At 39.9% G+C, this 24,108-nt stretch overlaps 1 protein-coding gene across 2 annotated transcripts in view; it reads left to right on the top strand.

Annotated features, from left to right (window-relative positions):
* KIF27 (kinesin family member 27) overlaps positions 1-24,108 on the top strand; it is a 100,461-nt gene that overhangs the window by 54,684 nt on the left and 21,669 nt on the right. For both annotated transcript variants that reach the window (XM_010384021.2, XM_010384020.2), the window contains 3 exons: positions 9,407-9,520; positions 12,791-12,967; positions 17,975-18,190. In XM_010384021.2, coding sequence (XP_010382323.2) covers positions 9,407-9,520; positions 12,791-12,967; positions 17,975-18,190 — 507 coding nt within the window. The remainder of the gene's footprint in view (positions 1-9,406; positions 9,521-12,790; positions 12,968-17,974; positions 18,191-24,108) is intronic.

Below are 24,108 nucleotides of genomic sequence, written 5' to 3'. Positions count from 1 at the left end.
TTTCTGTTTTCAAAGTGCTTTGACATGCATTGTCTATGTGGCTACATAGAAAAAGTACCAGGTAAAATGGTACCATTTCATTCACAGTGAGCAGAAAAATGATCAGATCTGTATGCACAGCAGTTCTAGAATAGATTGGGCTGGGGAGGAACTTAGTGGTGTCAGCCTAGGCTCTTGGACCAGGCTATCATGGGTTCAAATCCTAGCTCGCTCAGTAGCTCGCTCAGTTGCTGGCTGAGAGATTTATTGAGAAAGTAAATTTTCTCAAATTTCTCAAAAATTTTACCCTCTCTGTTTATTCTTATCTAAAATGGCCTTAATCCTACTTGTCCCACAGGGCTTTTTTGAAAAAGATGATGATGATCATAGTAACAGACACTTATCTAGTACTATGTGCCAGGCTCTGTTCCGTTGAAATGTTAAGCTGAACCCAAGGCGTGGGACAAAATTGGAGATTTCCTAGATATTTTAAAAATTAAGGTTTTATTTTTTTTAGAGCAGTTTTAGGTTCACAGCAAAATTGAAAGGAAGGTACAGAGATACGCCATATACTCCCTGTCCCTGCACATGTTTAGCCTCTCCCATTATCAGTATGCCCCAGATTTCCTAGATTTTCAACAATGGATATAACCTATTTTCCGACCTTAAAAAAAAATCATAGAATTCAGCAATGGAAGGGAACTTAAAGAACATTTAAACCAAGTTACTCATTGTTTATTATTAATTTTTAAGTTGTGGTAAAATATATATAACATAAATTTTATCATTTTAACTTTTTTTTTCCTTTTTTTTGAGATGGAGTTTCACTCTTGTTGCCCAGGCTGAAGTGCAATTGTGTGATCTTGGCTCAACGCAACCTCCGCCTCCCGGGTTCAAGTGATTCTCCTGCCTCAGTCTCCTGAGTAGTTGGGATTACAGGCGTGCGCCACCATGCCCGGCTAATTTTGTATTTTTAGTAGGAAGGGGTTTCTCCGTGTTGGTCAGGCTGGTCTTGAACTCCCGACCTCAGGTGATTTGCCTGCCTCAGCCTCCCAAAGTGCTGCGATTACAGGCATGAGCCACCATGCCAGGCCCATTTTAACTATTTTTAAGTGTATAATTCAGTGGCATTAATTACTTTCACAATCTTGTGCAATCATCACCACTATTTATTTCCAAAACATTTTCTTCACCCTAGACAGATACTCTGTAACTATTATGGAATAGCAGCTCCTCATTTTCCCCTTCCCCCAGCCCCTGGTAATCTCTAATCTACTTTCTCTATGAATTTGCTTATTCTAGATACTTCATATAAGTAGAATTATATAATATTTTACCTTCTGTGTCAGGCTCATTTCACTTAGCATAATATTTTCAAGGTTTGTCTACATTGCAGCATGTACAAGAACTTCATTCCCTTTTGTTGCCAAATAATATTCCATTGTATGGATATGCCACAGTTTCTTTATCAGTTCTTCCATCAGTGGACACTTGAGTTGTTTCTACCATTTGGTTATTGTGAATAATGCTGCAATGAACACTGGCATACAAGTAAGTCTCTGTTTTCAATTCCTTTGGGTATGTACCTAGGAGTATGTACCGAGGAGTAGAATTTCTGGGTTATATGGTAAATCTGTGCTTAGCTTTTTGAGAAACCACTGTTCTCCAAAGCAGCAGCACCATTTTACATTTCCACCAGCAATGTGTGAATGTTCTAATTTCTCTACACTTTTGTCAACACCTGTTTTCTTTCTTTCTCTTTATTATAGTCATCCAAGTAGGTATGAAGTTGTATCTCATTGTGGTTTTGGTTTGCATTTCCCTAATGACTAATGATGTTGAGCATCTTTTCATGTGCTTATTGGCTGTTCATATATCTTCTTTGGAGAAATGTCTATTCAAGTTCTTTGTCCACATTTTAATTTGGTTCTTTGTCTTTGTTGTTGAGTTGTATGAGTTCTTTATATATTCTTGACATTAAATCCTATCAGATACATGATTTCCAAATATTTTTTCCTATTCTGTAGGTTTTCTTTATACTTTGATAATATCCTTTGATATGCAAAAATTTTTAGTTTCATTGAAGTCCAATTTATCTATTTTTTTTCTTTCGTTGCCTGTGCTTTTTGGTGTCATGTCTAAAAGTCCATTGCCTAAATCCAAGGTCAAGAAGGTTTACCCCTATGTTTTCTGCTAATAGTTTTATGGTTTTTGCTTTTATATTTAGGTCATTGGTCCATTTAGGGTCAGTTTTTATATATGGTGTGAAGTAGTGGTCCAGATTTATTCTTTTGCATGTGGAACTCCAGTTGTACCAGTACCATCTGTTGAAGATACTGTTCTTTCCTCCACTGAATGGACTTGGCACCCTTATCAAAAATCAGTTGGAGGGGGAAATAGAGAAATGCTGATAGGGGAAATGGGGAGATGTTGGTCAAGTGGTGCAAAGTTGCAGTTGTATAGAATAAATAAGTCTAGAGACCTAATGTACAGCATGATGACTATTGTATACTGGAAATTTGCTAAGAGAGTGGATTTCAGGTACTCTTACCACACACACACACACACACACACACACACAAATGCTAATTATGTGAAGAGATAAATATGTTAGCTTGACTAATCATTTCACTGTATATCAAAATATCATGTTGTATACCTTACATATGTGCAGTTTTGTTTTTTTGAGAGAGGGTCTCTGTCACCCAGGCTGAAGTGCAGTGGCATGATCATAGCCCACTGCAGCCTCCAATTCTGGGCTCAAGTGATCCCCCTGCCTTAGCCTCCTAAGCAGTTGGGACTACAGACGTGCACCACCACACCTGGCTAATTTTTTTTTTTCTCTACTTTTTGTAGGCAGTGTCTTGCTATATTTCCCAGGCTGGTCTTGAACTCCTGGCTTCAAGTGATCCTCCGGTCTTGGCCTCCCAAAGTGTTGGCATTACAGGCCTGAGCCACCATGCTTGGCCCCAATTTTTATTAAAAAAAAAATCAACTGGCCATAGATGTATGGTTACTAGACTCTCAGTTCTATTCCATAGGTCTATATGTCTATCCTCATGCTAGTATCACACTATTTTGATTACTGTAGCTTTGTATTAAGTCTTGAAATCGGGAAGTAAGTCCTTCCACCTTGCTCTTCTTTTTCAAGATTATTTTGGCTATTTAGGGCCCCTACACTTTTCCATGTGAATTTGAGGATGGGCTTTTCCATTTCTGCAAAAAAGGCCATTGGAATTTTGATAGAGATTGTTGAATCTCTAGATTGCACTGAGTAGTACTGACATCTTGACAATATTAAATTTTCTTATCCACAAGCATGGGAAGTCTTTCCATTTGTTTAGGTCTTCATTAATTTCTTTCAGCAATGTCTTCTAATTTTTAGTGTACTAGTAGTATTTTACCTCTTTACTTAAACTTGTTCCTATTCTTTTCGATGCTATTATAAATGGAATTGCTTTTTAAATTTCCTTGACACTGTAAGACAATCCAGTGAAGAGTATGAGTTTAATTGCAGCCATGGAAAAGTATTCTAGACTCACCTAGGATGGAGTACAGAAGTTAAGAAGGCAAAAATCAGAGCCATGAGGAACTCCCATATTTAAAAGAACTGGTAATAATGATGTTCATAATAATAGTAATAACAATAATTATAGCAGTAGTTAACATTTAGTGAGATTTATATTCAAGCAATACTGTGCTAAGCATGTATGTGTCATCTTTTATCCTTTTTTCTTATTTTCAACTTTTTTTTCTTCTGGATTTGTCTTTAAATATCTTAGTTTTTTTCATCCTAAAATTATCCTCCTTCAACCTTTTTCCCTTCCCTTTCTTACCTCCCCTTTGTAACCAAACTTCTTGGAAAAGTTGACTGCATTTCTTTCTGTTACTTCTGCTTTCATTCATTCCCTTATCCTCTCCAGCTGGCTTCTGGCTCGGTCACCCACTTCACAGCTCTTGAGAAGTTAACTCGTGCTGTCGCTGTCGCTAAAGTCCTTATCTTAATACTGTGCATCCAGCACAGTTCAGCACTCCCTCCATCTTGAAGTATTTTCCCCTTGCCTTTGTGACATTATACTTTCCTTGTTTTTCCTCTCTTTCTGATTGCTTGTTCTCCGTCTTGGCTAGCTCATCCCACTCTACCAGTCCTTTTAAATATGGGAGTTCCTCATGGCTCTGGTCTCCTGCCCTCTTCTATACTCTATCCTAGGTGAGTATAGGAAACTTTTCCGTAGCTGCAATTAAACTGAAAATTTCCAAATTTAATGCTTAATCCCAAGTCTGTTATTTGAGCTCCAGTCTCTTCCCTAGGTTGTCTTATAGATGAATTCATGATCTTCCTTACTTACCTTTCCATGATTCCCCACTCCCTGCTCCCTTCATGGGTGAAAAAATGTAGTTCTCCAATGTGTCTTACATGATATATCAGTTGGGTGAACTAGAAATTGAGGCATCATCATTGGCTCTTGCCTCTTTCTTATGCATATCCAATGAACCACTAAAGCCCTTCAGAGTATGTCTTTAAAACACCAATCTGTCCAATTTTCATTTCTGCTGCCAACAACTTAGTCTATTTTGTTTTAGCACTTCTTCCAATGTGAAGATCAGGCGTACCTGTTCGGTGTTGTGGTCTTTTGAGTTTTAACTCCTCATCTCTCATAGGCCATGGCTTAAACCAGCAAGACATAGCACTCTGTAAATCTATGCTTAGGGAAAAGAAGACACTCTCTTCTTCAAAGAGTAGAAGTCTGCTGAAGTGCAACTCTGCTTGTAACTCAAACTGTTTACCTTCTTATCTAGGGCACTTTTTTTTTTTTTTTTTAGACAAGGTCTTGCTCTGTCATCCGGGCTTGAGTGCAGTGATGTGATCAAAGCTCACTGCAGCCTTGGCCTCCTGGCCTCAAGCAATTCTCCCCTCAGCCTCCCAAGTAGCTAGGACTGCAGGCACATGCCAGCGTACCTCACAAATTTTTTAACTTTTTGTAGAGATGAGGTCTTACTATGTTGCCCAGGCTGATCTCGAACTCCTAGGCTCAAGAGGTCCTTCTGCCTCAGCCTCCCAAAATGCTAGGATTACAGGCATAAGCCACCACACCTTGCCACCTAGGGCACTTTTATTCCATCTTGCCAGATCTCTAATTCTAGTGAAATGACCCATTTATGGGGGATAGCAGGTATTCCAGAAAAAGGAACAGACTTTCCCAAAGATATATTGTTGATGTATCCTCTACTTAATGCAAAAACAGAAAACCTGCTTACAGTCCTAAAGAATATTTGTCGTCTGCTTGGAGCTAACTTTCTGACACTCCTGTCTGTCTCTTTTCTACTTGACTAAACCATCTCTAAAGAATAGTACAACTTTTGTGTAGGTTCTCTTCAGAGCAGCAGTTCTTAACTGAGGTCCATGGATAGGCTTTGAAGAAAAGATATGAGAACTCCTAAATTGTGGGTGGTGGTGTGATTTTAAGCTTTTTAACCACCCATTTCCTCATCTATAAAATGGATTTTATAATAGCCCCTATATCATAGGATTGTTGTGAGGGCTAAATGGGATAATTAAATAGATATAAAAAGCCTAGCACAGTGCCTGGTACACAGTTATTTTAATATGTATAACAAAGATTACAATGTAAGAAAAAAGGCATTGTCTGGAGCAACATGTGGAAGAGGGAATTAGAACTACTGCAGTATACTTTTTTTTTTTTTTTTGAGATGGAGGCTCTCTCTGTCACCCAGGTTGGAGTGCAGTGGTGCGGTCTCGTCTCACTGCAAGCTTCACCTCCCAGGTTCACGCCATTCTCCTGCCTCAGCCTCCTGAGTAGCTGGGACTACAGGTGCCCGCTACCACGCCCGGCTAATATTTTTGACTTTTTAGTAGACACGGTGTTTCACTGTGTTAGCCAGGATGGTCTCAATCTCCTGACCTCGTGATCTACCCACCTCGGCCTCCCAAAGTGCTGGGATTACAGGTTCAGTATAAAGTGTATGTGGACAAACAGAAATAGTAGAGAGTCAACTCCAAGTATAAGGTCTCTTTATTTATGGTAGCTTTATTTCATCATCCTGAAATTTCTAGGACTATGACAGGGGCTAAATTATAGCTATGAACTAGAGCTAGGGAAGTATCAAGAACTATCGGTGGTAAAAAAAAAATAGGGTCCAAATTCACTCATAACCCAGATGGGTGTAACATTTTTCTTTATTTAGTCTATAGCACCTGTCTTCTTTGTGAGTGCCCCTCTCTTCTTCTATCCATGTCATGATTATTGCTGGAAATATGGTGGAAACTAATCAGATGTTCTCTCTGTTCAAACCTTGTTCTAAAAATGTAAACACTTCCTTTAAATACTTCTCAGGTCTCTTGAATAAGAATGCTCAGTCTCTTAGCCTCCTGTTCCCTAGGCTTGTCTCCCTAAGATGGCATCCAGTGTATGTTGTGGTTGGGTATATAGCTTTCTTTTATCCTATGCCTTGGAGTTGAGGATTGTGAGCAGCTGGAAATTGTTCTCCCTTGTCTACCTTACCCTGTCTAATCTGCTGGCCCCTGATGATGAAACCCCTGGCTGGTATAACTCACAGTTTGGTCTTGCTTCTGGTTTAGAGCATGGGGGTGCTTTCCCTTCATCTCATCTCCCACTAGCATTCTAAGCCCCTACTGAGGCTACTAGGCATTCTGTCTAGCTTGCTAGCCCAGTGGCCTGTCCTTATACCTAGTTTGGGAGCCAGTTCCCCATAATGAGTACCTACATTAGCTCTCAACTCAGGATCCATGCCACATGAGACCAAGGAGTCCAATGAGGGTCTCTTTCCTAATTGTACCTCTCTGTTCTTTCAGCAAGGCTGGGCAATTGTATATGGGTGTGGGGCTTCTGCACTGCAGTCTGCATTTTCTCTCCTGAATAGGTTAGGGGCCCCTCTGTCCCCACTGATACCTTTACTTATCATCCCCGTTTCTGGACCAAAACTCAGAGCACAATTGGGAAACAAGTCTTTCTTACTGTCTGTTTTCTCCTTTCTGCTATTCCCAGGGCTGGAGAGCACTAGGCTTTTCTTTTTTTTTTTTTTTTGAGACAGAGTCTTGCTCTCTCGCCCAGGCTGGAGTGCAGTGGCGCGATCTCAGCTCACTGCAAGCTCCATTTCCTGGGTTCACGCCATTCTTCTGCCTCAGCACTCCGAGTAGCTGGGACTACAGGCACCCGCCACCACACCCGGTTAATTTTTTTTATTTTTTAGTAGAGACAGGGTATCACCATGTTAGCCAGGATGGTCTCGATCTTCTGACCTCGTGATCTGCCCGCCTCGGCCTCCCAAAGTGCTGGGCTTACAGGCGTGAGCCACTGCGCCCGGCCTAGGCTTTTCTTTTACTTCCTTTCTCTCAGTGCTTCTGAAATTACTTGTGGAGAAGGTATAGTTTTTATTTTGTTATAAATTTGTCACAGCCTAACACTTTTATAAAACATGAATTAGTAGAAAAGTGAAATTTAAAATATACAAATAAAAGTCCATTTTAAAAATTGTTAAGAGTCATCAAACATAAAATTATTCTGTCAAATTGCTATAAACGTATCTCAGCACTTTCAGTTACGTGCTTATCCATCATAGACCAGTAATAGAGAGTATGTGGACTGGCCCACTTTGACTCATGTCCTCCTTCCTGTCCTGCTAAGCTTTAGTGATGAACAACGTCATTTCTAAACCCCTGGAGGGCACCATGAACATTGCGCCTTTTGTTTTTTGTTTTGTTTTGTTTTGTTTTAAGACGGAGTCTCACTCTGTCACCTAGGCTGGAGTGCAGTGATGCGATCTCAGCTCACTGTAATCTCCACCTCTCAAGTTGAAGCGATTCTCGTACCTCAGCCTCCTGAGTAGCTGGGAATACAGGCACATGTCCAGCTAATTTTTATATTTTTAGTAGAGACGGGGTTTCACCATGTTGGCCAGGCCGGTCTTGAACTTCTGACCTCAGGTGATCAGCCTGCCTCGGCCTCCCAAACTGCTGGATTACAGGCATGAGCCACCACGCCTGGCCAACATCGCACCTCTTGACTTGACCCTTAAGACGTGGATGGAGGCTGGGTGTAGTGGCTCATGCCTGTAATCCCAGCACATTGAGAGGCCGAGGCAGGCGGATCACCTGAGGTCAGGAGTTCGAGACCAGCTTGGCCAACATGGTAAAACCCTATCTCTCCTAAAAAAAAAAAGAAAATACAAAAATTAGCCAGGTGTGGGGGCACACGCCTATAACACCAGCTACTCAGGAGACTGAGGCATGAGAATTGCTTGAAACCCGGGAGGCGGAGGTTGCAGTGAGCCGAGATTGTGCCATTGCATCCAGCCTGGGTGACAGAGTGAGACTTCGTCTAAAAAAAAAAAAAAGATGTGGATGGAAACTAAAGAAATTTGGAAAATACGCTTCAGAAGACCATGATCTGTCTTCCAAGTCTATTCTTATATTGCAAACTCCCATTTTTGAACACCAGAAATTGAACATTACTTTTCTTTTTGCATTTTTACTATAATAAATGTTAATATACTCACAGCAGATGGATGTCTTGGGTGGAGTAACTATGAAGGTAATGAGCTCAGAAAGGCAGAAGAGAAAAACCCACTTACAAATTTCAGTCTTACCCTTGTTATGCTAATGTGTAACACTCATGAAGAATGAAAAAAACACTCAGTTTTGTTAGTAAATCTTAATTTTTGCAGTTATATTTTATTGCCTCAGTAAGAGCTAACATTCCTTTCTTCTTAAATATGCTAATTACCCTGGTATGATCACTATACATTATATGTATTGAAATAATCACTATGTACCTCACAAATATGTACAATTATTATTTGTCAATTAAAAATTAAGGCTGAGCATGGTGACTCATGCCTTTAATCCCAGAACTTCAGGAAGTTGGGGCTGGAGGATCACTGGAGGCCAGGAAGATCACTGGAGAGCAGCCTGGGCAACATAGCAGACCCCATCTCTAAAAAAAAAAAAATTAGCTGGATGTGGTGGTGCACACCTATAGTCCTAGCTACTTGGGAGGCTGAGGTAGGTGAGAGGATTACTGGAGCCCAGGAGCTTGAGCTTACAGTGAGCTATGATCATGCCATTGCACTCTAGTCTAGGTTACAGAGTGAGACCCTATCTCTAAAAAAATTTTTTAAACAAAAAATTCCCCACATTATTTTCTTCTGAAATAGAGCCCCAACTGTCATCTACTCATTTTCTCTTTCTGTGACTAAGGAAGTAAATGTTAAGAAAATGTCGCTGGATGGCTTGAGCCCAGGAGTTTGAGGCTGTGATTGTGCCACTGCACTTCAGCCTGGGTGACAGAGCAAGACCTTGTTTCCAAAAAAAGAAAATAATTATCATCAGCATACTTAATGGTCAGGTGTAAATGCAATAAGGTGTTTTCAATTTCTTTTTCTACAGGAACTACAGTTAAAAATAGGACAGGAAGAAGGTCTAAAACCAAAAGCTGAGGATCTCGATGCATGTAACTTGAAAAGGCGAAAAGGTTCGTTTGGAAGTATAGACCAACTCCAGGTTTGTCAATTCTATTTAGTGTTTCCTGGTTTCTCTTCAATCTGATGGTTGTCTAAATAGAGGTAAACTCATGCCTGTAATCCTAGCACTTTGGGATGCCAAGGTGGGATGGATCACCTGAGGTCAGGAGTTCAAGACCAGCCTACTCAACATGGTAAAACCCCGTCTCTACTAAAAATACAAAAATTAGCCGGGCTTGGTGGCGGGTGCCTGTAATCCCAGCTACTTGGGAGGCTGAGGCAGGAGAATCGCTTGAACCCTGGAGGTGGAGGCTGCAGTGAGCCGAGACCACGCCACTGCACTCCAGCCTGGGCAACAAGAGCAAAACTCCCTCTCAACAAATAGATAGATAGATAGATGTAAAAACTGGTGGATTCTGAATAAAACCTTCAAACACTAGATGCCGCCCAAATGCAAAATTTCTAGTATTTGTTTTGAAACTTATTATTTTTATTTTCTTAAATTTTAGATTCAAGGATACATGTTCAGGTTTGTTATATGGGTATATTGTGTGATGCTAAGATTTGGGCTTCTAATAATCCTGTTGCCCAAGTAGTGAAACTTTTATTATTACAAAATTATTTTCTCATCCAGAAATGTACTGTATTTTTGTTTTATCTTGCTCTCAGCAGAATCAATATATTCTTTTTTATTTTGAGATGGAGTCTCGCTCTGTCGCCCGGACTGGAGTGCAGTGGCCGGATCTCAGCTCACTGCAAGCTCCGCCTCCCGGGTTTACACCATTCTCTTGCCTCAGCCTCCCGAGTAGCTGGGACTACAGGTGCCCGCCACCTCGCCCGGCTAGTTTTTTGTATTTTTTAGTAGAGACGGGGTTTCACCGTGTTAGCCAGGATGGTCTCGATCTCCTGACCTTGTGATCCGCCCGTCTCGGCCTCCCAAAGTGCTGGGATTACAGGCTTGAGCGACTGCGCCTGGCCAGAATCAATATATTCTTATTTCAATAGAAATGAGTTTATTTGAATGTTGTAGAATATAAACATGAAATCTGTGTTCACTGGATTGTATTTATTCCCATCTCATAAAGATGAGTGTATTTCTTTTTTTTTTTCTTTTTTTCTTTTTCTTTTTTTTTTTTTTTGAGACTGAGTCTCGCTCTGTCGCTCAGGCTAGAGTGCAGTGGCGTGATCTCAGCTCACTGCAAGCTTCACCTCCTGCGTTCACGCCATTCTCCTGCCTCAGCCTCCTGAGTCCGGGGACTGCAGGCGCCTACCACCACGCCCGGCTAATTTTTTGTATTTTTAGTAGAGATGGGGTTTCACCGTGTTAGCCAGGATGGTCTTCATCTCCTGACCTTGTGATCCGCCTGCCTTGGCCTCCCAAAGTACTGGAATTACAGGTGTGAGTCACTGCACCCGGCCAAAGACGAGTATATTTCTAAAAATCAGAACTCTACATTCAAAGAAAGCCAAATTGTATATGTACTCTATATATTAAAAAGCCATTATTTTAGTGCCATCTTTTAAAAAGAAAGTCATAATCCACAAACTAATTTTGAAGTTCAAAGAAATTGAAATTTTAAATTTTCTGTAAGAAAAAAATACTGTATTTAAAATACCCAGAATGCAATTATCTCTATCTTACTTTAAATTTATTCTCTCTTCATAAATTTTATATTACATTTTATTGGTGACATTTAATAGTGACATGGGTGCATTCCTACACACACCCATTCCACCCAGAAATGTCATCACCAGTTGTAATTTTTTAGTTTTTTTACTTTTAAGTGGAGCTTAAAAAGAATCTCTTATTCATCTTTCAAACCTCACTCACAGTTTAAGAATGTTTGTAGAATATATTTAAGTTACTTGCTAGACTTCCTAGGATCTCCTACTGGAGTATTTAAGGATATGACAAAACTAACATTTTTATAGTTGCTCTTTCTGTTCCCAATAATTGTAGAGCTACTATAATATTTTAGGCTCCAGTGTTATCTGGACATGATAGTGCTTATAAGATCATACTATTAATATCTTGGTATTATTGGAAGACTCAATAGCTGTGCATCTTCTTTGCCTTGGCCATTTTGCTGTCTTTTTCTTATATATATTCACTGTCTCATTGTATTATAGATTTCTAGAAACCCTTTCTAGAAGGTTCATGAAGGACTAGGAAATAATACTATATTGATTTCTTTTCCTATTTATTTGTTGTTTTGGTGGCAGTGCTTCATTACCATGTCCACTTGGTAGAGTTCCTTTTAAACAGTCATATTCCATCTATATTTATGTTTGTATTTGTTTCTGGGTATCCTTAATTCAAGAGAGTACTCAGATGTTTGTTTTGGAGATCTTTTCAGCAATTTTTTATTTTTGTTTTTTCTTTTTTAAAAAAAATAATTATTTGAGGTTGACAAGCTACAATGCAAATTGGGTTTCCTTCCAAACTCCATCATCTGTATCTTCCACTGTGTATATTCATTTATTCACTTCATTGATTGACTGAATCAGGCATTGATTCACTCATTCATTTAACATTTTACTGAATGCCTACTGTGGCCCAGGCAATATACCAGCCATGTGGATAGACAGTTAAAAACTACAGCCCCTGCAGTCAATCAAGGAGCTCAAGGTGGGGAGATAGATAAGTAGAGCAACCACCAGTGTAAGTGCTGTGATGGAACTATGCACCACTACAACAGAGTAAAAGACTCCAGGCCAGGCGCGGTGGCTCAAGCCTGTAATCCCAGCACTTTGGGAGGCCGAGACGGGCGGATCACGAGGTCAGGAGATCGAGACCACCCTGGCTAACATGGTGAAACCCCGTCTCTACTAAAAAAATACAAAAAACTAGCCGGGCGAGGTGGCGGCGCCTGTAGTCCCAGCTACTCGGGAGGCTGAGGCAGGAGCATGGCGTGAACCCGGGAGGCAGAGCTTGCAGTGAGCTGAGATCCGGCCACTGTACTCCAGCCTGGGCGACAGAGCGAGACTCTGTCTCAAAAAAAAAAAGACTCCAGCATGTTCTTAATATAGGCATAGAAAATTATCAGTCCCTTATTTGTCAGGCTAAAAAATCCTAAACTGTTTAACATATCTGGGGAGTAAATTTTAATTCTTTATAAAACAACATAGTTACATCTTGACTAGAACCACTGATGTCTTTAGGATTTCAGATGGGAACCTGAGTTACTCTGAGTGATAGTTTTTAAATGTTCATTTAAGAGATTTCAGTCAATCTGAAATTATATCATTACCATGTAATTTTTATGGCAGAAGGAAAAACAAGTAACTTTTTTTTTGAATTTTAATGTAGAAATTGGATGAGCAAAAGAAATGGTTAGATGAAGAAGTAGAGAAAGTTCTGAACCAACGCCAAGAATTAGAGGAGCTGGAAGAAGACTTAAAGAAACGGGAGGCCATAGTTTCTAAGAAGGAGGCTCTGTTACAGGAGAAGAGTCACCTGGAAAATAAGAAATTGAGATCTAGTCAGGTATTCTGTTTAATACACTATTTGATTCTGGTTGTAAACCACTCTACACTCCCCACTAGGATGACCATAATCAGAAAAACAGATAATAAGAAATGTGGGGAAGGAGGTGGAGAAATTGGGACCTTCATACACTGCTGTGAAATTGGAAAATGGTGCAATTGCTTTGGATAACCATCTTGTAGTTCCTCAGAAGGCTAAACTTAGAGATACTATGTGACCCAGTAATCTCACTCCTAGGGATGGATGGATAGATAGATCTATTTCTGTATGTATGTCTCCATGAGAAATGAAAGCATGTTTCCACACAAAAACTTGAACATGAACATTTATAGTAACATTATTCATAATAGCTAAAAACTGAAAACAACACAAATGTTCATTAAGTGATGAATGGATAAACTGATTATCCATACAATAGCATATTATTTGACAATAGAAGGGAATGAAGTACTGATATATGCTGCAACATGGATGAACCTTGAAAACCTATGTTAAGTGAAAGAAACTAGTCACAAAAGACCACCTTTGTATAATACCATTTATATCAAGTCTCTAGAATAGGCAATTCCATTTCTGTCCAGAGACAAAAAAGTAGAATAGTGGTTACCTAGGGTTGGTGGGGGATTGGGGAGGAAATAGAATGCCTACTAATAGGTGTGGGGTTTCTTTTTTTGGGGGGGTGATGAAAATGTAAAATTGATTGTGGTGATGGTTATATAACTGTGAATATACGAAAAACCATTGAATTATATACTTTATTGTTATTTTTTATTTTTTGAGATGGAGTCTCGCTCTGTCGCCCAGGCTAGACTGCAGTGGCGCGATCTCTGCTCACCGCAACCTCTGCCTCCCGGTTCAAGAGATTCTGCCTCAGCCTCCCAAGTAGCTGGGATTACAGGTGCGTGCCACCACGCCCAGCTAATTTTTGTATTTTTAGTAGAGAGGGGTTTCACCATGTTGGTCAGGTTGGTCTCAAACTCCTGACCTTGTGATCAGCCCATCTTGGCCTCCCAAAGTGCTGGGATTACAGGCGTGAGCCACCATGCCCAGATTTGAATTATACACTTTAAATTGGTGAGTTGTATGGTATGTAGATTATATCTCATTAAAGCTATTACGTTATTTGAATTATATACTTTAAATTGGTGAATTGTATGGTATGTAGATTATATCTCATTAAAGCTATTACGTTTTTTGAAAAGCCATAAAAAGGAAAAGACAGTAGAGGAGATAACAGAGGACAAAAGATTACCAAAAAAAGAAAAGATGGAAAGCAAATAGATGAGAGCTTATTAACTTAGCAGAACAGAAGATGCTGCGGTCCAAGTACCTAGAGGGACACAAATGAGAGCCAGGCCAAGATCCTACATATATGCCACCATACATCTTTTTTTTTTTTTTTTGAGACGGAGTCTCGCTCTGTCACCCAAGCTGGAGTGCACTGGCCAGATCTCAGCTCACTGCAAGCTCCGCCTCCCGGGTTCACACCATTCTCCTGCCTCAGCCTCCCGAGTAGCTGGGACTACAGGCGCCCGCCACCTTGCCCGGCTAGTTTTTTGTATTTTTTTTTTTTTAGTAGAGACGGGGTTTCACCGTGTTAGCCAGGATAGTCTCGATCTCCTGACCTTGTGATCCGCCCGCCTCGGCCTCCCAAAGTGCTGGGATTACAGGCTTGAGCCACCGCGCCCGGCCCACCATACATCTTATCAGCTTTTTAATATCTGACTGAAATGTGATGGGCATTTTAGGAATGCTTTAGATGTTTTCCTTTTAAAAAAATAACAGCTTTAGAGAGATAAAATTCACATAGAACATCAAAAAGATTAAGAAATGAAGGGACCAAGATTTTCAGAAGGCAGGAGTAGCATAAAGATGAAAACAGGGCATAGTCATGAAACTATTTTTTCTCACTCTGGGACCGATTTATTTTCCGAAGATTGAACCAGGCACTGCAAAGGTTGTGATAAGTCAAAAATCTCCAAATAGGGAATGAGTGCAAGTCTGCATATGAATTGTGAAACATCTGTTTCCTAATCTCTCCTTGGATCCAAGAATGCTGGCCCAGATTTATTCTTCCTAGCAGGAGATTAGCATATTTTCTGAAACATCTAAAAAGATATAAAAACACTTAAATTTGGAAGCCGCCAACTAAGTGGCCCACATGTATCCTATCACCACAAATCTTAGCAGCTTTTTGATACCTGACTCTGAAATATGATGGACATTTCAGGAATGCCACTATTAAAGACAGAAAACAAAACAAAAGGAAAAAATAAACTCACAGACATTAGAGATAGAGCAAGAAGCGGAAAAAACTTCACAGAAATCTTAATATTCTCAGTGTGGTAAAAGAAGACTATAAAGAACTACAAGTTATTAAAAACATGAACTCTTGGAAATTAAAAGGGTTGGAGGATAGGCAGGGCGCGGTGACTCATGCCTGTAATCCCAGCACTTTGGGAGGCTAAGGTGGGTGGATCACTGGAGGTCAGGAGTTCGACACCAGCCTGACCAACATGGTGAAACCCCGTATCTTCTAAAAATACAAACATTAGCCAGGCATGGTTGTGGGCACCTGTAATCCCAGGTACTTGGGAGGTGAGGCAGAAGAATCGCTTGAACCTTAGAGGCAGAGGTTGTAGTGAGCCAAGACCGTGCCATTGCACTCCAGTCTGGGCGACAAGAGCAAAACTCCATCTCAAAAAAAAGGGTCAGAGGATAAAGTTGAGGAAATACCCCCAAAAGTAAGTAAAAATATAATAGAAAGTAGGAGAGAAAAAAATTTAATTGGCAGATAAATCCAGGAAGCCCAAGATCCAAGTAATGGGAATTCCAGAAAGATACAACAGAGAAAACAGAAGAGATGATCAAAGACACCATGTAAAAAATTTTATTGGCCAGGCGCGGTGGTTCACACCTGTAATCCCAGCACTTTGGGAGGCCGAGGTGGGCAGATCACGAGGTCAGGAGATGGAGACCATCCTGGGTAACACGGTGAAACCCTGTCTCTACTAAAAATACAAAAAAATTAGCCAGGCGTGGTGGCAGGTGCCTGTAGTCCCAGCTACTCAGGAGGCTGAGGCAGGAGAATGGCGTGAATCCGGGAGGCAGAGCTTGCAGTGAGCTGAGATCACGCCACTGCACTCCAGCCTGGGTGACAGAGCGAGACTCCGTCTCAAAAAAAAAAAAATTTTTTTTCCTCAACACCAGTAATGTGAGACTCTAGACTGAAATAGCCCATCAAGGGCTCAGCAAAATGAGTACCCAAAACATAGCATTGTGAAGGTTTGGATACACTGAGGAAAAAAGAAGGTCCTGAAAGCATCTAGACAAAAAAGACTACTTGTAAATTGCAACAATCAGAATGGCATTGGACTTCTCAGCTTTCCTCATGACAAGTTTAAGATCTGAAGCAATCTTTAAACTCATGAGGAAAATTAAGTCTAATAAATAATTTTCTTCTTAGCCAAACTCTCAATCAAATGTGAAGCTATAAGCAGCATTTTCAGGTAAAAAAACAAAAACAAAAATCTCCCATTAAGCCTGTCCAAGAAAACTACTAGAGAATGTGCTCCACAAAAATAATGGCACAAACTATAAAAAAAGAAGACTCGGGATTCTGAAAATGTGCTGCAACATGGAAATTCTCAGGAAATAACAAAGGGAAGACCCAGGACAACTGGTCCAGTGTGGAGCAGGATGGACGCTCCAGGCAAAATGTTTCCAGAAAAGAATAGATTGAAAAGATTTCCTGATAAGTTTGATCAGATGAAAAAGTGTTGAGGAATTTTATAGTTCTGTTGGAGAAGAATTAGCTATAAGGTGCAATAAAAAGTTGTATCAAAGTAGAAGCATGATCATTTCACACTAGATAGTTCACCTATGAATAACAAAGTTATAAGGAAAATGAATATTGATTTAACTAAAAACTGTAATGTAACTTATATTGGGAGAATGGAGGAGATTGGGAAGTACAGTAGCTATAAGAGTGCTAAATCCTTATCTCCCATAATACACAGTCAATAGACAATGTCTAAAATTGATAATGTCATTCAGAAACATAGACATAAACACCAGAAGAACCAACTGAAAAGGTTGAAGGTGGCTGTCTGAGAGTAGGATTCAATTAAAAGCTTGGGGGAGGGGAATGCCTTTTTAAAATTATAAACCTTATGATAGTATGTGTCTATATAATAAACCTTATGGTAGTATATACAGATAATTACTGTGAAAAATATTTTACAAATTACCTGAAATTTGACCATAATGAGCATCTCCATAAATCTGGCCATATTTTCTGATCAGAATAAATTAAGAGTAAAAACAAATTATATGTTTAAGCCAACCAATCATATGTTTAAACATACCAAATCTCAACCCCTAGTAAATTGTAACATAATTCTACAATGTAGAATGTAAGCCAAGAAAGAAAAGTTCAATTTAGAAAATAAGAAAAAAGAAAAATACTACCTCTGAAAACCTAGTCAAGGCAATTCTTGGTAGTAAACTCAGAGTTTAAATAAATGTTTTTTTAAAAAAGGCATTCAACTTAAGATTTTAGAAAATGAACACCCCGGCTGGGCGCGGTGTCTCACGTCTGTAATCTCAGAACTGGGGGCTGAGGCAGGTGGATCACCTGAGGTCAGGAGTTCGAGACCAGCCTGGCCAACATGGTAAAACCCTGTCTCTACTAAAAATACAAAAAATTAACTGTGCGAGGTGGCAAGCGCCTGTAATCCCAGCAACTCGGGAGGCTGAAGCAGGAGAATCGCTTGAACCTGGGAAGCGGAGATTGCAGTCAGCTGAGGTCGCACCATTGCACTCTAGCCTGGGGAACAAGAGCAAAACTCCATCTCAAAAACAAAAATAGAAAATGAATACCCCCTCCCTCAATAATGTAAAAACTAAAAATGTATTCATTTAGCAATTTTCTCTGTTTTTCCTAATTTTTATGCAGTCTAGATTTCTAGTAACTGTTTTTGGTGTCTGGTGGGTTGTATCTTTTAGGCCTTAAACACAGATAGTTTGAAAATATCAACTCGCCTGAACTTATTGGAACAAGAGTTGTCTGAAAAGAATGTGCAGCTCCAGACCAGCACAGCTGAGGAGAAAATAAAGATTTCAGAACAAGTTGAAGTCCTCCAGAAAGAAAAGGATCAGCTCCAGAAACGAAGAAACAGTGTGGATGAAAAACTTAAAAATGGTAGAGTGTTATCACCTGAAGTAAGTCAGTATTCTTTGGAACTGGAGGTGCTGTATGATGGATCACTTGAGTGATTTCCTCAGTCTTTTTCACATAATCATGTTATCCGTTAAACTTGGTTTTGAGATTTTGTCAGATGTAGTGAATTCACCTGGCACTTATTTGGCACCATAAACCATGCTTGACTAGAGACTGAGATATCCTTACATAGTGGTCCATGGACATGGCCCCTTCCTGGCACTGCCAGGCATTTGGAAACTATTACTTTCCTTGAGTATATTTGCCTCCTCAGCTGGGGTTTCTCGTCTGAAATCACAGAACATGGAAAATGATTTGAGGGACTCTTCTGGAGGGCACCTGACTTTTCTCTATACATATTTCTTGAACGATACTAGGTAATTTATTACATACAACAGATGCCTAAGGAATTAGGGGTTAATTCTTTCCATGAAACCTTGGTCGAGAAGGCCCAGTGTCCATACTATGTCCAGCCAAATAGATGCATAAAATTCCAATCCCAGTAAAAGACCTTTTAGTTACAGTTAGTTTTTTAAAACTATAGTTTTAGTTATAGTTTTTTAAAACTATGTAGAAGATGATTCATTTACAGGCTGTCAAATTGCCCCAGACTTTGTCTTTTTTCAAAATTTTCAGTCAGTTGGCAGTGGTGCCTGTCCCTTACTTCATCAGAGAAAGATGAATTTTTGAATCGGAACTGCCTCCACAGATATTTATTGTTGGTGTCTTATTATTACCAAAGCAAGGGAAAGTTGCTCAGAGAAGGTGAATAGCTGAGAATCACACACATTGGTGAATCTTGTAGTGTTTTAGTTTGGAGCAAGTGACAGGAAGTTAAGGGGGCTAGTTAAGAAACAGGAGCAAAGATCGTTAGATTGTTGCTCATTGAGAATTGATGAAAGGATTGATTTACAAATCAATCCTTGACTGGGGGCTAAGTGGCAGTTGAAAGGAACATTATAGACCTCTATTGCCCTGTTTTATTTATTTATTTATTTATTTATTTTTATTATACTTTAAGTTCTAGGGTACATGTGTATAACGTGCAGGTTTGTTACATATGTATACTTGTGCCATGGTGGTGTGCTGCACCCATCAACTTGTCAGCACCCATCAATTCATCATTTATATCATGTATAACTCCCCAATGCAATCCCTCCCCCCTCCCCCCTCCCCACGATAGGCCCCAGTGTGTGATGTTCCCCTTCCCGAGTCCAAGTGATGTCATTGTTCAGTTCCCACCTATGAGTGAGAACATGCGGTGTTTGGTTTTCTCTTCTCGTGATAGTTTGCTAAGAATGATGGCTTCCAGCTGCATCCATGTCCCTACAAAGGACGCAACCTCATCCTTTTTTATGGCTACATAGTATTCCATGGTGTATATGTGCCACATTTTCTTAATCCAGTCTGTCACAGATGGACATTTGGGTTGATTCCAAGTCTTTGCTATTGTGAATAGTGCCGCAATAAACATACGTGTGCATGTGTCTTTGTAGTAGAATAATTTATAATCCTTTGGGTATATACCCAGTAGTGGGATGGCTGGGTCATATGGTACATCTAGTTCTAGATCCTTGAGGAATTGCCATACTGTTTTCCATAATGGTTGAACTAGTTTACAATCCCACCAACAGTGTAAAAGTGTTCCTATTTCTCCATATCCTATCCAACACCTGTTGTTTCCTGATTTTTTAATGATTGCCATTCTAACTGGTGTGAGATGGTATCTCATTGTGGTTTTGATTTGCATTTCTCTGATGGTGAGTGATGATGAGCATTTTTTCATGTGTCTGTTGGCTGTATGAATGTCTTCTTTTGAGAAATGTCTGTTCATATCCTTTGCCCACTTTTTGATGGGGTTGTTTTTTTCTTGTATATTTGTTTGAGTTCTTTGTAGATTCTGGATATTAGCCCTTTGTCAGATGAGTAGATTGCAAAAATGTTCTCCCATTCTGTAGGTTGCCTGTTCACTCTGATGGTAGTTTCTTTTGCTGTGCAGAAGCTCTTTAGTTTAATTAGATCCCATTTGTCAATTTTGGCTTTTGCTGCCATTGCTTTTGGTGTTTTAGACATGAAGTCCTTGCCCATGCCTATGTCCTGAATGGTACTACCTCGATTTTCTTCTAGGGTTTTTATGGTACTAGGTCTAACATTTAAGTCTCTAATCCATCTTGAATTAATCTTCGTATAAGGAGTAAGGAAAGGATCCAGTTTCAGCTTTCTACTTATGGCTAGCCAATTTTCCCAGCACCATTTATTAAATAGGGAATCCTTTCCCCATTTCTTGTTTCTCTCAGGTTTGTCAAAGATCAGATGGCTGTAGATGTGTGGTATTATTTCTGAGGACTCTGTTCTGTTCCATTGGTCTATATCTCTGTTTTGGTACCAGTACCATGCTGTTTTGGTTACTGTAGCCTTGTAGTATAGTTTGAAGTCAGGTAGCGTGACGCCTCCAGCTTTGTCCTTTTGACTTAGGATTGTCTTGGCAATGCGGGCTCTTTTTTGGTTCCATATGAACTTTAAAGCAGTTTTTTCCAATTCTGTGAAGAAACTCATTGGTAGCTTGATGGGGATGGCATTGAATCTATAAATAACCTTGGGCAGTATGGCCATTTTCACGATATTGATTCTTCCTATCCATGAGCATGGTATGTTCTTCCATTTGTTTGTGTCCTCTTTTATTTCACTGAGCAGTGGTTTGTAGTTCTCCTTGAAGAGGTCCTTTACATCCCTTGTAAGTTGGATTCCTAGGTATTTTATTCTCTTTGAAGCAATTGTGAATGGAAGTTCATTCCTGATTTGGCTCTCTGCTTGTCTGTTACTGGTGTATAAGAATGCTTGTGATTTTTGCACATTAATTTTGTATCCTGAGACTTTGCTGAAGTTGCTTATCAGCTTAAGGAGATTTTGAGCTGAGACGATGGGGTTTTCTAAATATACAATCATGTCATCTGCAAACAGGGACAATTTAACTTCTTCTTTTCCTAACTGAATACCCTTTATTTCTTTCTCTTGCCCTGATTGCCCTAGCCAGAACTTCCAAGACTATGTTGAATAGGAGTGGTGAGAGAGGGCATCCCTGTCTTGTGCCAGTTTTCAAAGGGAATTTTTCCAGTTTTTGCCCATTCAGTATGATATTAGCTGTGGGTTTGTCATAAATAGCTCTTATTATTTTGAGGTACGTTCCATCAATACCGAAGTTCTTGAGCGTTTTTAGCATGAAGGGCTGTTGAATTTTGTCAAAAGCCTTTTCTGCATCTATTGAGATAATCATGTGGTTCTTGTCTTTGGTTCTGTTTATATGCTGGATTACGTTTATTGATTTGCGAATGTTGAACCAGCCTTGCATCCCAGGGATGAAGCCCACTTGATCATGGTGGATAAGCTTTTTGATGTGCTGCTGAATCCGGTTTGCCAGTATTTTATTGAGTTTGCCCTGTTTTATAATTTAAGCTGGGTAAATGTGCAGAGGAACAGAGAGCCAGGTTGTCCTCCCAAGTTGTTAAATTGGAGTCCAAGGCTTATAGATTTGAAGACATGAGAGCCTAAGATACAGCAGAATTCAAATATTTAAGGAATTCTGCCTGCCTGTGACTATAACTAAGCTCTATAGAGGCAGCAAAAAAAAAAAAAAAAAAAAAAAAAAAAGTATTATGTTTCCATTGAGAAATTAATATTCTATTTGGGAAAACAGATAAAAATATAGAAAACTCTAAACTCTGAAGGACATTGAAAATCAAGTTGTGGATAATGTATTTACAGCTATACCTCTTACATTATTTATTCAAAGCAATGAAGTGATCATTTGGGGGAAGATTCATCAAGGCAGCCTCAGTAGATCAGAATCTTGAGCTAGATTATGAAAAACATGATATGCAGTGGCAGATATAAGAAAGAAGGCCGTTTTAGATAGAACGTCTTTGAATAAGGCACAGAGATGAGAATTAACAAATTATGTTTGCAGTAGGGTAGAGTTCCATTAATATCAAGAAACATTTAGGTTTCTATTTCATGTGGGATCCTGTAACAAAAAGCATTTACAGATTTGTGGTGAAAATATAGTACGGTGCATGATACCTATTTTGCAGCTATTCTGGACTGGGGTTTGAGGGAAGGATGAGCCTCCTACAACTGGTAGAGTTCTACTTAGTCACATGAGCTTCTATGTACCTTTCTTTTTTTTTTTTTTTTTTTTTTTTTTTTTGAGACGGAGTCTCGCTCTGTCGCCCAGGCTGGAGTGCAGTGGCCGGATCTCAGCTCACTGCAAGCTCCGCCTCCCGGGTTCACGCCATTCTCCTGCCTCAGCCTCCCGAGTAGCTGGGACTACAGGCGCCCGCCAGGTCGCCCGGCTAGTTTTTTTTTTGTATTTTTAGTAGAGACGGGGTTTCACCATGTTAGCCAGGATGGTCTCGATCTCCTGACCTCGTGATCCGCCCGTCTCGGCCTCCCAAAGTGCTGGGATTACAGGCTTGAGCCACCGCGCCCGGCTACCTTTCTTCCACATGGTTGGTTCTTCTTAGTGTAGCTCTCAAGTGAGGCTCTGCTTTTACCACGATTTTAAAGCCAAGGTTAATATTCCCAAATAGATCTGTCACTAGCAGATGATCAAGAGCATGAGATTCTGATGTGACACAAGGTATCAATAAAATCTGGTTGGAATGGTTTGCTATCTTAATGTCTTTAAACTTGTTTAGGATTATTTTCTCTTTCCACAGTAAATTAAAATATTTTTCCTAATTTTATTACTTTATGGAAATTGATAGATTTTAGATCATTACACTAATAGAAGATTACCCAACAATTTACTACAGACAAGTCACACCGCTCTTTTTTTTTTTTTGGTAAAATTCAGAAACTAAAATTAAAGAATACTTGAACCTTAGGTTTCTAATAATACAGAGTAGTTGCTTAGTAAGTAGGGAGGAAAATATAAGAACTATTATCTTTATTTAATCTTTTAAACTTTCAATTTTGCATTTTGTGAGAACATACAATTTGTTTTTGGAAATGGAGTCTCACTCTGTCGCTCAGGCTGAAGTGTAGTGGTGCGATCTCGGCTCACTGCCTCTGCCTCCTGGGTTCAAGCAATTCTCCTGTCTCAGCCTACCGAGTAGCTGGGATTACAGACATGCGCCACCATGCCCAGCTAATTTTTTTTTTTTTTTTTTTGAGACAGAGTCTTGCTCTGTCACCAGGCTGGAGTGCAGTGGCATGATCTCAGCTCACTGCAACCTCCACCTCCCTGGTTCAAGCAATTCCCCTGTTGCAATCTCCCAAGTAGCTGGGATTATAGGCATGTGCCATCACGCCTGGCTAACTTTTTGTATTTTAGTAGAGATGGGGTTTCACCACGTTGACCAAGATGGTCTTGATCTCCTGACCTCGTGATCCGCCCACCTCGGCCTCCCAAAGTGCTGGGATTACAGGCGTGAGCCACCGCGCCCAGCCTAATTTTTGTATTTTTAGTAGAGACGAGGTTTCACTATGTTGGTCAGGCTGGTCTCGAACTCCTGACCTCAAGTGATCCACCCGCCTCAGCCTCCCAAAGTTCTGGGTTTACAGGCATGAGCCACCACACCCTGCTGAGAACATGTAATTTATAGAGAAATCTATGCAGTGCTTGCTTAAAAGTTATCATTAGTTTTTTGTTTCATTTTACTTGGTCTCTGGACCAGCAGCAACAGCATCACTTGGGATCTTGTTAGAAATGCAGATCCTCAGGCCCCAGTTGGACTTGCTGGATCAGATTCTGAATTCTAGCGAGCTCCTCGGTACACATTAAAGTTGAAAAGCAGTGCTCTATCATAAAACAGTCAACTCTTGATAACCTGTGGTTTGTATTGTGACAAATTTTTCATCCCAGGATAGTTTCCCATTGCCACATATCTTGTCAACCTACACCTATTGCTGAGTTAGAGGG

Source organism: Rhinopithecus roxellana, chromosome 16 (genome assembly GCF_007565055.1).
Source record: "Rhinopithecus roxellana isolate Shanxi Qingling chromosome 16, ASM756505v1, whole genome shotgun sequence".
Classification (NCBI taxonomy): domain Eukaryota; kingdom Metazoa; phylum Chordata; class Mammalia; order Primates; family Cercopithecidae; genus Rhinopithecus; species Rhinopithecus roxellana.
The sequence above is the reverse complement of the archived record's forward strand: the minus strand, read 5'-3'. Positions and strand labels throughout refer to the sequence as shown.